The sequence below is a fragment of the Lampris incognitus genome, chromosome 4 (assembly GCF_029633865.1).
Source record: "Lampris incognitus isolate fLamInc1 chromosome 4, fLamInc1.hap2, whole genome shotgun sequence".
NCBI classification, from domain to species: Eukaryota; Metazoa; Chordata; class Actinopteri; order Lampriformes; family Lampridae; genus Lampris; species Lampris incognitus.
In genome coordinates this window covers 22,641,382-22,658,192 of record NC_079214.1, presented here as the reverse complement: position 1 = coordinate 22,658,192, position 16,811 = coordinate 22,641,382, and the positions used below count along the sequence as shown (strand labels likewise).

At 45.3% G+C, this 16,811-nt stretch overlaps 1 protein-coding gene across 1 annotated transcript in view; it reads left to right on the top strand.

Annotated features, from left to right (window-relative positions):
• Positions 1-1,176, top strand: part of csnk1g1 (casein kinase 1, gamma 1) — a 67,155-nt gene extending 65,979 nt beyond the window's left edge. The window contains exon 13 of the mRNA XM_056278121.1: positions 811-1,176. Within this exon, the coding sequence (XP_056134096.1) occupies positions 811-865 (55 nt within the window). The 3' untranslated portion in view covers positions 866-1,176. The remainder of the gene's footprint in view (positions 1-810) is intronic.
• The last annotated feature ends 15,635 nt before the right edge of the window (positions 1,177-16,811 follow it).

Sequence of the window (16,811 nt, the reverse complement as noted above, 5' to 3'; positions counted from 1 at the left end):
AGGCCTGGGTCTCTAGGCTGTAGGCAAATAGACTTAAGTTAAAAACTACGCCAAAAGCTATGTTCAGTGAGGTGATCCCATTGGTGCCATTAGTGACAAATGCACCCAGCTGCATTTTGAGTAGAAATTCCCTCAAACGTCTTGAATTTGCTCTGAGCCGGTGTGTGAGGGGAGAAAACAAAAGTAACATGTCCTGATGAAAGTTAGATAACTTGTCTTTCCAACACGTCTACTTTATTTTTGAGCAATGGCAGACTGTTTAATCTTTATGGAAAAATGATAGAATTCAAATGATTAGGATTAAAATTGCAATCGTTAGTTGTGTTGCATGGTGCACTGTTATTATTTGAATTTATGAAAGAAAACCCAGTCACTGTCCTATGTCTTGGTCTAGAGCTGTTCTCCTGTCTCTGTATGTTTTTACTGACCATTCAGGCTCACCGCGTCCTGTGCTTTTTGTCTGCATCACTCCATGCTTCTACGAGATGTATTTGCCCTCAAGGTTATTTCAATAGTCTGTAAGGCCCCTCTGTCATTTTTCTGTTGATGACAGTGGCTCATAAATGGCATGAGATGGATAAGCACCCATACACATGGTGGATGGCAATGTATCCATTTTGTCCTTGACCCTAATTTTTTACGAGTCACACCTGCAGTTGTCACTATTATTTCATATCAATATTCCTGTGACTATTTGAGACACTGAAATTGAACCTGTGATATGCCCATTTACGCAACCTTTGTTTTTTCTTTTTGGATTTGCTCATTTAGGACTGGATGTCTTGTTAATGTTTTCTCCTCTGTCTGCAGGTGCTGCTGCTTCTTCAAGCGGAAACGGAAGAAGAACACTCCGCGACACAAATGATCTTCCACTGGCCTGAAACACACACCAAGTGTGTGGCTCAGTCGATTGTGATTTCAAAAATAGAGATGGTCCCATTCAGAGGAAAAGGGAGATATCCAAAAGATCTTAATTGAATCGTTCACTGTGGGGACCACTTAAAATTGTTTGTTGAAATGTACTTGAGATGCGTATGTGTCTTTTTGATGGGAGTCTCTTTTTTTATTTTCTCTCCATGATGCATGGGAATATTTAGCAGGCCAAACAGGTGTGATTGGAATCCTTCATGTTGGGATTTTGCAGAGGAAAATGGGGATCTTTACAAGAGGCATTCGCCTAGCATTTACATTCTATTTTTGCTCTACTCCTTTTTTTGCCATCTTTTATTCCCATTTTTTTTCCTTTGGTATTGCAAAGAAAAAGACAAATCTATCCTCTGAAAGCTGCCCATCCACAACCTTACCTGTTGCATATTACAATTTACCTAACCCTCTCTTGCACTCACAGATACACATGGTGTCCCCCTGTGGACAGGGTGTGGTTTTCCCATTGTACATTTTGCTGACTGGTTTTGACACAAGGCAGTTTTGTCACTCCTGCCTCGGAACTGAATGTAAACCTGAACAGACGAAGAGCCCAGAGTGTAACTGGCTATATTCACACAAAAGGCGCAAGAGCATCGATCTGCCAATTAGGCCCCTGCACTTTTTTCCTCCAAAGAGGTCAAACCTGGCACTCGGACCTGGGCCTAAGTGAAGTGAAAGACCAGAAAACCCTCCTGAACTGTGTATTCTGTGTTTTCAAATGAATCTTGGATTCTGTTCAAATTGTTTGGTTAAAGCACTCCCCTTAGTCCCCTTACCCACATCAAAACACACTACATTGTTTTGACTCTCATGTAGTTTTGGTCCTGTTGGCTTTGTTAATGAGGGACAACCTTGATGCTTGTAGGTTGGCAAGGGGGGAAAAAAGATAATTTATGCTATTTATCTCTGGGTTGCCATGCTTCTTTTTTTTTTTTTTTTACTGCTTATTAAGAATACACACTGAATGTATGGACAGAAATGTAAATGAGTTAAGGGCATTTATAATATCTGTCAATGCATAGTAAGAAAACCGCAACAAGCAGTCTAAAAAGTGACACAAATCTTAAAAAAAAGGAAGGAAAAAAAAGATAAGACCAAAACCAGGTGGACTTGAAGGGTGTCTTCTGGAAAGCAGCTTTGACCTTAATTATTGGAATTTAATGGACTTTCTCTATTCTGCACCAGTCAAAACTGGGGGAAGATGCCTTGGAGCAGCAAGAGACAATGGTGTGATATGCTTTCGCAGTTCAGTCACAGCCTCTTACAGCTACTGGCCAATGCCTTAACCCCAGCCACCGTTATGTAACCAGTAGGACTGAGGTAGCAGAATGTGTTGTGAGCTTTGCGGGTGTGATCTTGGGATTACTTGCATTAATACAGCCCAAGGTTTGAGCGCACGTGTTCCCCAATATTGAAGGGAAGCGAAATGGATTCGCTTGCAACACTGAAGTCGTGCTCTTTCGCTGTTTGAAGAAAATTATGCCAAATGAAATGTTGGGTAAACTATAGAATGGTATTAAGATGTCCCTGATTCTCTGTGTCCAGTTAAAGTAACATGTTGCAAAGCATTCCAAGATGTTTGGGCTACTGTTGAACCCCTGGTCCCTCTTCTTGATGTTAAGAGTGGTGTTGGGACAGGGGTCGGGACAGGCAGCAGAACCTTAATGAAAATGTTTCCTCTTTTTTTGTGTGTGATTTACTTTTTTTTCTTAGTGTCAGGGAGGACTGCCTTGAGACAATATCCTTGGTAATGTTACCTTGCCTATCCTCTTGACACCTTCCCAGAGTGAATTTCGTAAGTGTTTGTTTTTTGGTTTTTGTATCTTGCTAATGTGAATTTGAAATTCTTTTTTTTTTCATTCCAAATAGCCATGGTTTTATGGGGAAAGACGTTGACAAAAAGCTAGACCATTACTGCACTACATTTGTTAACGGCTGCTTTCCCTTAGAAGACCCTGCCTTCTTGATACTGTACTCATGTGCTTATTACTTTATCTTGCAGCTGCCTCATGTGCTAGGCCCTGCCCTACTGGGTGCAAGGAATATATTTTAAAAAACTGAATTTTCCCCTCCCAGTCCTTCTGTGCCATGACACACACACACACACACACAAACACACACACACACACACACACTCTCTCTCTCTCTCTCTCTCTCTCTCTCTCTCTCTCTCTCTCTCTCTCTCTCTCTCTCTCTCTCTCTCTCTAGGATGCAAGTCCCAGCTGAAGCAACTCTCAGTGGTGTGTTGGGGTTGAAATTTTGTGGACCTGCTAAGTAATCTAAGAGATAGTATGTTGTAGATGTTGCAAAACTGGCTCAGTGAACCAGTATGTACACCTGCTTGTCATGTGTATTAACACTGTATAGCTTTTGGTTTTCCTGCCCCTGGTTACTTAAGGCAGTTGCTCTGGGGTCTAAGTTATTATGTTGAGAGTACTTGAATATAAGAATCTATAGGACTTTGTTTTTTTTGTTTTTACCTTTTTGTCTTTGATCAGTATGGTGATTCCAGAGATAGCAAATGAGGGGAATGGTGGGGAAAATAGGCTATTTGAATGACAGATATTCATTTCTTTGAGATGCCTTAGTGCCTCTTGACCTTGTTGGACGGTGAGGATTGTGCTTCTGTCAGACTCACCAGGATTTCTATACTAGCTGGCAAGAATGAATGAATGAACCTTTCTTTCAGGTTGGGTGTATTATTATTATTATTTAGTCCTTGCTCAGGGGAGCAGCAATTACATCTACTTGTCGGTTGGCAGTGAAATTAACCTCACTTCTTTGGTATCCTTGCAAGACAGGCATGCTGAGTTTGATGTCGGCCAAGTAGTTTAGACACATCTATGCCAGTCAAAGACCCTTTTCAGATGCCAGGTCGAGTATTATGTTGTAATTATCAATGTGTTTTCACGGCATTAGTTAGCTTGAACTCTACTCGGTCAGTGTTCTCCAGACAAGAGTTGCGTGAGAGCCTTGTTCCAAGATTTGCTTTCAGCACAGTGGGAGCTAAAAAACGTTGCATCTTGTGAAGCTGTCCAAGAGATGCCTGAACGTACTCTAAAGTGGAATCCCTCTTGGCCATTATTGCTCAGCCTATCTGTTTTTAAGCATGCTTTTTGTGAGAAGTGTGATCAACAAGGGTTAGGTGAGTGTCATTTCACAAAACTTGTAACAACTGCTGCCTGTTTTCCTCCCTGCAAAGCATCAACAGCAACGGTACTGCTTCACCAGCTACCTGAGAAGGTTCAAAGTATTGTGTCGTGAGATGGATATCCAGACAATAGCCTTCAATGTTCCCTTGAATTCCCTAATGCCATTCCCAAGACTACTAGTCCATGCCTTTGCCTGTGCCAGGAAACTACAAAGTTGAATGTTTCTGACCGCCGCATTCCACCTTTTGTCACTTGACTTTATCGCGTCTGCCATTTGGAAAATCTTTGAGCAGTATGCTGTGATTCAGCACTTCAAGGTATTGGAGTTCTTTAACAGAAAGTGTTAAAAGAGTTGCATAAAAGTGCATCTATTTTGTCCGTTAGCTTCCTGATTCTCACTTCTCATTTCAACTTGCCTGTCATTATCCAGGGGTAGTATTTTAGTTATATGAGTGGGTCATCTTTGGGACCTCCATTTCTATACCTGTGGACTGCCCATCTGTTCAGCTTACGGTTGACATGGTAGATATATCACTAATGTGTATTTACGTTTGTGTCTTGTTCTCATCCAGACTGATATTGAATTACTCTGCATACTTAATATCTGCATGGCTTGTCTGGAGAAGACCATAGTCTCTGTAGTGAACTTTGTGTTAAGTCACCTCTAGGGCTGCTGCTGTTTTGATCAGTGGAGATCAGGAGTTTCCAGTCCCCCGTGTAAAATAATGTCCTATCTTCTCTCAGCACATCCCACTTACGTTCCTGTAATTATATGTGTCTGACGCAAACCAAACTTTGCCTCTTTGTGCTCATTGCATCAGAATTACTTTGGCTATGTGTAATTCACGTTCCTGTGCATTTTCATGAAGGTGTGTAAATCAAAGCAGAGGAGAGCTCTACGAGTGGGAATGAATGGCCTAGGTCTTTTTGGGTTCTCTGGCACCTTTTCCTTATTGCTGTACTGTAGAATTGTCTTGGATTTACTGTATATTTTCTTTGAGGGAGGAGCTTAAGATTACATTGCAATATTGTGATGATTATTTGAAAATTGTAAATTGTACAGAGTTCACCATTGTAGTCTTTAATATCTGTTGGATTCCATATAAAAGATGTATTCTTTGATTTTTTTTTTTTTATTAATTTCTTGACCTTTTCTTTTAAACTCTGGGAAACAAATGTACAGCTCCAAGAGTTTACCCCTCCTCAACTTTTTTTTTCAGAGCTATGATTGAGAGAAATCTTAAAACTGTAAATAGATATTATTGTGTTAAAATATGAATGTCACTCCAAAAATGTATTTGAGTTAACTTAGTCAAGGGCTTCCAGAATCAAGGACCCGTATTTGTTCTTTCTTTTAATTACAGTTTCATGTTTTTAAGTTACAGAAAGGTAAAGGTCCTTTTTATCTGAGATGCCTATTTCTTTTCCTTTTTTGGTTTCCATATACAATGTGTCACATGTGAACCCTTACAAAATCACTTTTTATTCCCTCCACATCTGAAAGGGATACTCCAGTTTGCACCCTTTTTTATGTAAAATAAAAAAAAATCTTTCCACATTGTGGATATCCCTTTTTTGCATATTTTTGTCCAAATTTGATACTAATATCACAACTAAATACATTTCTGCATAACCTGCATTTGTTTAGGTCACAATATTAGTGTTTTATGTTTAGAGGAAGGGGGTATTCCATCATTTACAACGAAGGGCCCAAAATCATTGAATTTTCCTATATTTTTGCACTGGCAGCCAGAATTAAATTATGAGGGGACCCACGAGAAAGGTTCCTGGAGTGATTTGGGCCCCAGCTGTAGTTAAAAATGAAATGCATCTTTCCATCGTGCGTCAGGATCAGAATACTCTATTCATTCCCGAGTGGAGATGGTGGCCGTCTCCTGGTCACCATCTGATGGCGGTCGGCTGTGGCTGCAGTTCAAAATGCGCTTTTCATTTGATCTCAACGCTGCGATGACTGGTTAGATTAAGTTGAGGTCACTATTACGAGAGGGATATGACGTTATACCAAAGACGGTTTATCTGAACAAAAATAAACCGCTTGTTTTCTCCTCCATTGTTGATTTGCGAGAGCCCTCTATCTCTAGTACATGTATACAGCATCTAAACTGAAAAGGGCGAGGTAGGGCTAACTAGCGCCGTGTATAGCGCGCGCATGGGGCTATAGTAACTGCTCTCCTCTTTGCCATAGAGGCGACAGTAAGAAGCAGGGATTCAAAGACATGCACAGGGAAGAAGACATGCTGGATGCGTCCTCCGTCTTTGGAAAAGGTACCCTACAGTACGGTGTCTGAAATAGACTTCAGAAACCTGTTATTCTTTCTCTGATTGAGCCATATTCAGATCGCCACATCCCAGCATCATTGAATAGGTCGATGCCCAAAGGTATTATCAGAACTAAATGATGAAGAAACACATGTCGTGACATACAAACAATTAATTGATCATTGTGGAAAGATTGACCTGAGTATAGCTGGTGAGCAAATGAAATGTGTTGTAGAGCTAACTCAGGAACAGGCAAAATCTTAAGATTTGGCTACAATTCAAGGCAGGGCTTATTTCCTCATCAACATTAAAATCTTGCTGTAGGGCAAGTATCAAGTGCCCTTCTCAAAGCCTCATCAAGAGGATTTGTTCCCCTCACTTATATAGTTTCACTACTGAGGCAACAAGATGGGGATGTACCCACGAAAAAGTGGCACTTGGTGCATATAAAGATATAATGGCTACAAAACATTCAGTTTTCAAGTAAAGGGCTGTGGCTTTGTGATTTCAAAGGATCTACCCTTCATGGGTGTGTCCCCAGATGGAATCACATATGGTTCTTGTTGTGGGATTGGGTTATTAGAAATAAAGTGATATTGTTGCATACATGACTGTCGTTTATGCACATGACAATGACTCAAGCATTGAAGCTGGCCTAACAAAGAAAAACCTTTGCCTTGTTGAGTGTAGTGGCGGTAAGCAATTATCAAGATCTCATGCATATTATTACCAGGTACAGAGCCAGATCAATCTGTATAAAGAAGCCATCTTTTGGAGATTTTGTCTTGTGGACAGAAAAAGATGTATTTATTGAAAGAACCCTGCCTGATAAAGAATGTGGAAAACTACTGTCACTGAAGCATCTTCATTTTTTAAGAACAGTCTACTACCAGAGCTTTTAGCAAAATACTTTACAAGGAAAGTTTGAAACCTAATTTATTCTGTAAAAACTATGCTATTGCAAGTATTTGATAAGGCACAAGCAACCAAAGCAATTTTATCAGTTGTTGTTACACCATTAACATCTTTTGCATTTAAATAGTCTGTTGGAAGGGTAGACTGCAGAATTCTGTATTTTCTACATACAAGTCCAATCACTCTCTCAAAGCGAGTCCTTACAGAAGCTATTTTTCTTGTACTCTCCACATCATATGCAGCAAGTTGTTTCTTCCCTCTAGTAAATGCTGGGATTTTAACTTCTCCATAATAAAGGGCAACTTTCTTCAATATTCAATCCCCTATCCGCAAGAATGACATCACCTGGCAGTAGATTTTCCAGCAGTCCACAATTTTCAGCGATGAATTTATCACTGGCTCTTCCACCCCATGCCTTAGAGATGAATGTTATAACTACTTGTGGAGAAATTCCAATCAAACATTTTTACGGTATTATGATGCTTATACGGTGAAAATGTTTATGCCCTTGCAAGTGTAACCCGTGGAAAGAGGTACCACACATGACACAATCACTACTTTTGGGGTTCTTTACTTTTTTTCCCTTTTTCTTGTTTTGTTATCACTCTAAATCGAATTGAGTAATTAAGTTCCGCATTTATGGTTTAGGCAGAAAGATTTAATGAAAAACAAATACAAAGAAACCCCACTCAAAAACAAATCAAAATACGGCAGTGGGCTTATCAACTCCATTCCCCTTCAGAGGGACCTCCAAGTTGAGCTTCTGGCTTTGTACAAAAGTCCTCTCTAATTTCTTGCTAATCACGTTTGGACTTCCTCAAACAGTCTGTGTACATTCCACCACATTCATCGCGCTGTTTGCACCCATGGATTTCATTAGATGGACTCAGACTGCATTTAGCCTGCATCTCTCAGCTTACTCAACCGGAAAAGGATCAGAATCCCCTGAGCACAAGAAGAAATTCGCCAATCTCGCCCTCTAGTGGCACCAGATTGTAACAGCTAAGAGTTAACCTTTTTATGATATCTGTTGTTCCCTTAGGCACAATCTTTACACAATATGAATTATATTTTAACATAACAATAACTGTAAATACCTCTTCCCTTATACATAATTAAACAAAAATAAAATCTATTCTCTTTTTTTTATACTGAATATATTTACACAGGGTACATGGAATTTACCACCTGGCTACACAAGTAAACTCAAGGGTTTCTCCTCAAAAACGTCAAAGCAGTCTACTGTCACTTTGGTCCCAAAATGCTGTCGAAATGTAAGCTGGGTTGTTTTCCATATTTCTTCTCTTTCTGGCCATCTAATCAAAAATGAAAACATAACAAAGGCAATGTCTAGCATGCGTAGGAATATTCTTGATATGGTAGACTTGGATACATCGAATCCGTATGCTATATCTTCAACAGACAGATTAAGTCTCAGTCGCAGTAAAAGGACCATGAACTGCTGACATTTTGTCAATAAAGAACTCTGAAGGTATTGCAGCGAATTAAGGGGGAAGCCTAGGAACCGTCGCCACAGCCAGGACGCAAACCCATAACTTCCGCACCGCGGGCGACAACGTTAACCAGTCGACTACAGGTCCGACCCGTTTTATAAGAGCTAACGTTTCTACTTATCCATGCACGTGTTACACTACCCCCCCCCTCCCACCACCACTTTCGGTTAATGCATCCCCGCGCTTCAGCATATCAACTCCCTCACGCCTCGTTAGCCAAGGGCTAACGTGTCTGTTATGTCTGCACACATCGACAATGCTGCATTTGATTTGGTGCTGTTCTATTGTGCTGGGATCGATTGGTGATGCCTGCGGGCTCTGGGTTGTTTGATCGGGTCTGCCTTTGATGCTGTGTCAGTCTAAATAAAGAATGCCACGGAGAGGTTGTGTCGAGCGACAGCGCTGTGTCCTGAAGTGATTTAAAAATACAATATTGGCGACGAGGATGGCTGATATCTCTCTCCCACCACCTGCCCCCTTCCTGGCATTACCTGGCGAGCCTCCGGTACCATGGACTCGCTGGCTACATAGTTTTGAAAATTACATCATCGCCTCAGGGCTCGACGACGTGAGCCAGGCTAGGAAGACGGCTGTGTTGCTACACTGCTTGGGAGCAGAGGGTCATCGTGTGCTCGGGACTCTGGGGAACGTCACAAGCTTTGACGAAGCTGTGGGACTTATGAGCACCCATTTCGCTGCTCCACAGAGTGCCCTCCTTCGGCGATTTATATTCCGTCAGCGACACCAACTGCCTGGTGAGTCTGTGCGGCAGTACGTAGCTAATTTGCGAGGGCTAGCTAGCTCATGCAAGTTTGGCGCGCTTCAGGACGAGATGGTTCGCGACCAGCTAATCGAACACACCAACAACGCAAAGGTGCGTGAGACTCTCCTGCTGGAAAAAGACGATCTGCTGCTGTCCAGAGCAATTACCATCGCACTACAGGTTGAGGGAGCAGCTGAGTGTGCTGCTATGCTAAATACACAGCAAGTGGCCACCTCCAGTCAAGCTGCCAACGACTCCTCCCTCTACTCACGGCTGCCCCTCGGGACGCAACCCAACCAGAGCGAGGCGGGCGCCGACTCCACTGGGGACGTCTTGCAACTGCAACGACGGCGTTCTCGGCCCCGCCCTCAACAGTCCTGTGGTAACTGTGGGTCTCGGTCTCATGTTTCAAGGGCTCAGAACTGCCCTGCCCGTGGCCAGACATGCCGTAGCTGCGGTAAGCACAATCACTTTGCCAACGTCTGTCGATCTTCCCCGGCTGGGTCAGAGGGCCACACCCCCCAGTCTTCAACCGCCGTCATTCACAAGGTGAGCTCTGGGCCAGTGTCATTCAAATCATGCACAGTCACCATTAATGATGTGTGCATCCCCCTGCTGTTGGACACCGGTGCAAGTGTGTCTCTCCTGAATGTTGATACCTACAGTCAATTTTTCGGTTCACTGCCACTGTCCGCACCCTCAGCTGTCCTCTGTGGGTATGGTGACTCCAAAATCGATCTGGTTGGCTCTCTCCAAGTGACTGTCCGCTATGGAACCAAGCTGGTGCCCAATGCAGTTTTTCATGTGGCACGCCGTGGGGCCAACCTGATGGGCCTGGACCTGTTCTCCGCTCTGGGGTTCTCCCTCTTAGACACAAGGGGGGCAGCAATCCTGACTGTCGCCACACCTTTGCAGCAGAAGTGGCCATCGCTGTTTATGGGGCTGGGCTGCCTCTCCGCCTTCGCCCATCAACCTCTCCTCAACCCTGCTGTGAAATCTGTCATCCAACCACTGCGCCGCATCCCGTTGGCTCTCCGTGATGGGGTCTCCGCCGAGCTGCAACAACTGCTGGAAGCTGGCATCATTGAACCGGTGGACGCGTCACCTTGGGTCTCAAACCTCGTGGTGGCTAAGAAGAAGTCGGGGGGCCTGCGTGTCTGCGTCGATCTACGTGCAGTAAATAAGGCAGTGGTCCCTGATAAGTATCCACTGCCCACCTCAGAAGAACTCACTGCTCAGTTCTATGGCTCTGAGGTGTTCTCCAAGCTCGACCTCAGACAGGGGTACTTACAGGTGCCCCTCCACCCCAGCAGCCGAAACCTCACAGCCTTTGTGACACATGCAGGAGTGTTTCGCTACACCAGGATGCCTTTCGGTCTCAGCTCCGCCCCTAGCTGCTTCCAGAAAATTATGGTCTCCGTGCTGGCTGGCATACTGGGCGTGGCCATTTATCTGGACGATATAGTGGTACACGGGCCCACCAGTGAAATCCACGACAAGCGCCTCAACATGGTCTTCGCAGCCCTGTCCAAGCACAAGCTAACTCTCAATGCTGAGAAATGTGTCCTCTCTGTGCCAGCCATCGACTTCGTGGGGTTCCGGCTGTCAGCGAGCGGTGTAACTCCACTACAATCCAACGTGGACGCCATTCAGGCCATCCCTGAGCCCAGCTCGGCCGCCCAGGTCGCCTCCTTCCTGGGTATGACAAGTTACTACCTGAGGTTTCTTCCCCAGTACTCTGCGACCACAGCCCCCCTGCGCCAGCTGCTGCGTAAGGACGAGCCATGGGTGTGGTCAAAGGCATGCAGTGACGCTGTGCGTGATCTCAAGACTCAACTGACTTCACCACCAGTGTTGGCTCACTTCGACATCTCCAGCTCCACCTTTGTGACCTGTGACGCATCAGCCACAGCGATAGGGGCCGTGCTGTCTCAAACCCAGAACGGTGTGGAGAAGCCCATTGCCTTCGCCTCCCGTGCCCTCAACCTGACCGAGCAGCGGTACTCCATGGGTGAGCGTGAGGCGTTAGCCTGTATCTGGGCTTGTGAATGGTGGCACCTCTACCTCTATGGCCGCTCCTTCACCCTCAGGACAGATCACCAAGCCCTGACAGCGCTGCTGTCCACATCTGGGACAGGCCACAAACCCCTGAGGCTGCATCGCTGGTCTGACCGCCTCCGCCAGTACAACTTCAGCCTGCAGTTCACCCCAGGCAGAGACAATGTTGTCGCCGACCTGCTCTCTCGCTCTGTCTCCACCCCAGCTCCACAGACGGACACTGACTGTGTGGAAAAGGACATTGTCCAAATGCTACACACACCCCTCCAGGCCACTGTTTCTCTGCAGGAGCTGAGGGCAGCCTCCGAACAGGACCCTGTCCTCTCCCAGCTCCGCACCTACATCCAGAACGGCTGGCCTCACAAGGTCCCAGAGGAGCTGGCTGCGTTCGCCCGAGTCAGACAGGAGCTCTCCTGCTGGAACGACACCTGCGTGGCACGTGGGTTTTGCACAGTGGTCCCAGCTGCTCTCCGTGCACGTGTTTTGAATACGGCGCATGAAGGCTACCTGGGCATTGTGAAACTGAAACAGCGCTGCCGAGACCTGGTGTGGTGGCCGGGGATAGACAGAGATATTGAGGCTCTGGTGAAGGACTGTTCTGCCTGCCTTTTGAGAGGCAAGACTGGCCACCAGGCTTCCCCATCCCTGCAACCTCTCGCCTGGCCCTCTCAGCCCTGGGAACACCTGCAGTTGGACATTTGTGGTGAGATCCATGGAGTTCCCCACCACCAACACTTCATGGTGGTCGCCTACGATCTACACTCAAAATGGCCTGAACTCACCACTTCCGGCACTGTGACCTCACAGATCATCATCGACTTCCTCGACTCTCTTTTCTCTCGCTGGGGCCTCCCAAAGACCATCACCACTGACAACGGCCCTCAGCTGGTCTCTGCTGAGTTCACTGCTTATCTCGAAAGCAAGGGCATCCGTCATATACACACTGCGTACTACCACCCCCAGGCCAATGGCGGCGTTGAACGTTTTCACCAGTCACTGAAGAACGGCCTCAGAGCACACATGGCCCAAGGGTGCTCTTTCACGCAGGCCATCCGTCACACTCTGCTGCACTATCGGGCCACACAGCACTCGACCACAGGCGTCTTCCCAGCCTCTCTCATGCTAGGCCGGGAACTGTGCATGCCCCTTGACCGCCCCTCCACACCTCAGGCACCTCCCTCTGGGGTCAGAGCCTCAGTCACTCGTCAGCAGACGCGGATGAAGCAATGGTTTGACCAGTCAAAACGAACCAGGGTGCCAGACATCAATGTGTCAGACTGGGTCAGGGTCCGCAGGCCCCACAGGGACAATAAAATGGCTTCATACTGGTCCTCTCCTCTCCAAGTCACCCGTCAGCTGGGCCCAGCCACTTACCTCCTCAGCGATGGCACTCGGTGGCACTCCAGTCATCTACGGAAGGTGTCAGCTCCGCCACACACAGCTGGTGACACAACCATAGCCATTCCCTCAGCATGGCGAGACGCCCCGGGGCTTCATGCAGCTCCTACACGGGCCCCAGACATTCCTGGGCCTCAGCTTCCCCTGCCATCTCCCTCCCCACCTCAGCCTGCCCAGCCTCAGGCCGCCCCGCGACCTGTTCGCACATGTTTACGCCCTGGCCACCTAGAGGACTTTGTGTCAACCTTTCATGTTTGAAATCCTGCCGGGGGGGGGGGGGGAATGTTATGTCTGCACACATCGACAGTGCTGCATTTGATTTGGTGCTGTTCTATTGTGCTGGGATCGATTGGTGATGCCTGCGGGCTCTGGGTTGTTTGATCGGGTCTGCCTTTGATGCTGTGTCAGTCTAAATAAAGAATGCCACGGAGAGGTTGTGTCGAGCGACAGCGCTGTGTCCTGAAGTGATTTAAAAATACAATAGTGTCTACTTATCCATGCACGTTACAGTATATGTGGTTCAACAAGGCTAAATACTGAAGACGGTGGGAAAATTTGGAAGCCCTGTGTATTGCAACTTTTTTGTCATCTTCCTTTAATGATTCTTCAGTGAAGGATGACTTATCAAGCTTTGCTACCACATTTTCATCATAGGCGGAGTTTGACATTCAAGCCGGGGGGGGGGGGGCAAAAAACCCTCCAAAACTGATTGTAACAGCTGAGACCTGGCCTACCACCCTGGGAACACCGCACGAGCAGATATGGACAAAACAAACATGTTAAATAAACATATATGTTTATTTTTAAAGCAAATTTGAAATTACATCGTAACAATTTAACAATTCGCCTTTATGAAATCCAATCACGGCACGGCTGTCTGGGAACGCAATAGACACACGGTGGCGGATGTTGTAGTGCCCCGACACTTAAACATTAAACTAAATGCAACAGCCCCAACGTAAATAAAGTCCTAAATCAAAGGGGCATCTCCAGGAATTAAGGAAGTGTTCGACTTAAGTGGAAAACGATCGTTTTGTACTTCCAAAACATGTTGAGGGGAATTGGGGCAGAGTAGGTTGTTTAGGACAGCCGTGTTTTTCTCCAATATCATCTGTGTTACCTAGTTCGGCTCGTGCGTCTGCGGGGTGACCGTCATGACTGCTAGCAGTTGCTGCTAATCCAGAGCTGCTCCAAGTTTCCTCCAAGTTCACAACAGTATCGTTTTGCCTATCGTCATCATCGGTGTAACCGGTTATTTTCTTGCCCGGTGCGGGATTCGATACGTGGTGTACTGCACCACAAGGCGACATCACTAACCGCTCGGCTAAAGGGTTGGACCCGTTAGCTAGGGACTAACGTGTCTTATTAGTAGTTTACATCGGTTATTGATGTTTGTGTTGCATCCTTGTTAGATCCCGATGGCTGACCATTTGTGTCGTCTGGAGCTCGACGTTTTAAAAATCTCCTTATGTCCATATTTTCGTGCCGACTAGATAACTACAACGTTATTACCCATGTATGCTAGCTGAGAATCGCTGGTTCGATTTACGTTAGCGTACGTGTCACTCGTCACATGACCCAGAGCCCTGAACATTTTTTTTACTAAAGCAGTATATGAACTCAGATGTATTACCTAGTACCATTTAGTTCTTTTGTGTTATTTAAAATATTGATAAAATATCTGGTCATGCCAAACGTAATTATTCCACTCTTTTTGGAAACAATGCAATTACCCGTTTCAGCCACCAGGGGGCAGTGCTCCCCCTGCCCCTCCGCAAACTCCGCGCACGATTTTCATCCTTTTTCCAAGTCATAAATCTCTTCACAACTCATATCAGTTTGACAAGCTACATCCTTTGTTACCGATGCGGTTTCGATGTATCCGTCCTTATTGTTCGGTAACTTGACAGGGGTCGATTGCCTTCATCTTGGTTTGCCTGTTGTTGCTTCTGTTTTTGACCTCTAACGATTCTTTTCAGTGATGAATCTGCAGGAGGCCTGAATTTGTTGTGTCGCAAGTTTAAAGTAGGTGCCCAGTCTAGGTTCGCCTTGTCGAAAAGAGCAGCTGGTTTCCCGGAGTCGAACAAACTCTGGTGTTGGTTTGCTTCTCCGTGGTCAAATCTGATCTGCTAATCCGAGCCAGCTACACAGCTCATCTCTCTTCTGAAATTAATTTTGCATCCTCACCTTGATGTGTGATAACTTTTGGTAATCTGAAAAAAGATTTCTTGTCCCTTCCAACTCTGTTTGAACACCCACCGATTGCACAAATGGTAACCATGATCGATGAACTCCTTGTGATCGGGTAGGCTTGTGGTCTAAAACGATAGGCACTAACTCGAAGAATCTTTCGTACTTCTGTCAGAGCCTTGTACTTATCCTGTGGAAATCGATGCATCACACGGCCTTGTTGAAAGGAACAGCGCCAAGCTGCACAACACACCATTTCTCCTTCTACTGCTACAAATGGGTGAGAAATGGGCCGAAAAGGCAGAAAAAATCATTGAAACGTCGTGATGACAGAGCCAGAAGTTGGTAGGCAACATGGCGCCCGTCAAGCATGTGACAGGCTTTCAGCCAATCACAGCACGTGTTGCAAGATCAAAGGCTGACCAGACTCTATACATGGCGCTGAGGCTAACAGACTGCATTGCTAAAAACGTACTGTAACATACACAAATAAGTAGACACGTTAGCCCTTGGCTAATGGGTCAGACCCTTTAGTCGACTGGTCAACGTTGTTGCTTATCGAGTATTTGCGTCCCGGTTGTGGCAGTACCCGGGTTGCCCCCCTGAATTCGCTGCAGTACTTTAAGTGACTACAACAGTGAAGCTTCTTTTTTATTTCCTTTGGGAGGTGCCAGAGCCCTAGAAAGAGACAGTTGCGTCAATGAGGGGTCAGAGCGCGAGAGGGTCACGTGGTTCATGTAGCCACCGAATAGTTCCAAACGAAGCTTGGCGGGTCATTTAAATGAACTGCTTAGCCGCGATTTCTGGTAACTACTAACCAATATTTTCAGATTTTTACATTTGTATATAGATATGAATATAGATATATTCCAACGTGACACATATTCTATGCGCATGTGTAGGAGTTGACGAGCTGTCACGCTTTAAATTACATCGTTAATTTGATTCAAACGTGCTTGTAAAATGGTCATCATTAAAATGTCAACTGTAGCTTCTTACCTGTAAATTAACCTTTGATTAATGCGAGAAACATACCTTCGCCATAGAAATCCTATTGCCCCGGGTCGCAGTGTTTGGAACTATCCGGGGCTCCCATGATCCGCCATTGCTGTTAAATAATTGGCCCATTGACGTCCACGGAGTTGACGTAACTCTCTCTTTCTAGGGCTCTGGGAGGTGCCATGTCCAAATTTTCTCAAATTAAATTTTTCAGATTTTTTTGGAAGCCAGTTTTCGCTGATTTTAAATAGGACGTCATTGAAATCAACGTTTCAGCACTTGTTAGACACGATGATCTCAAACGTGAAATAACACAAAGTTCAATTTTCTAAATATGTCACGTAAATTACTACTACTACTACGTAAATTGCAGTTGATAAATTCCTGTCTAATGTGGACACAGTCTTTATAGAAATTGGCAAATGCGGAAAGATAATTTCCTAAAATCGCAATAGTGTGTGATTTTATGAAATTCACCCATTGATCTCTTTCGCACTCTATGCACCCCCCCCCCCCGTGCCCATTTGTCAGAGTGGCGTACCACTCTGATTCAGACTAAAGCACCTTTGATTAAACGCGTCCAATAAAACCCAAGTGATCAGGTATTTTTAAGGA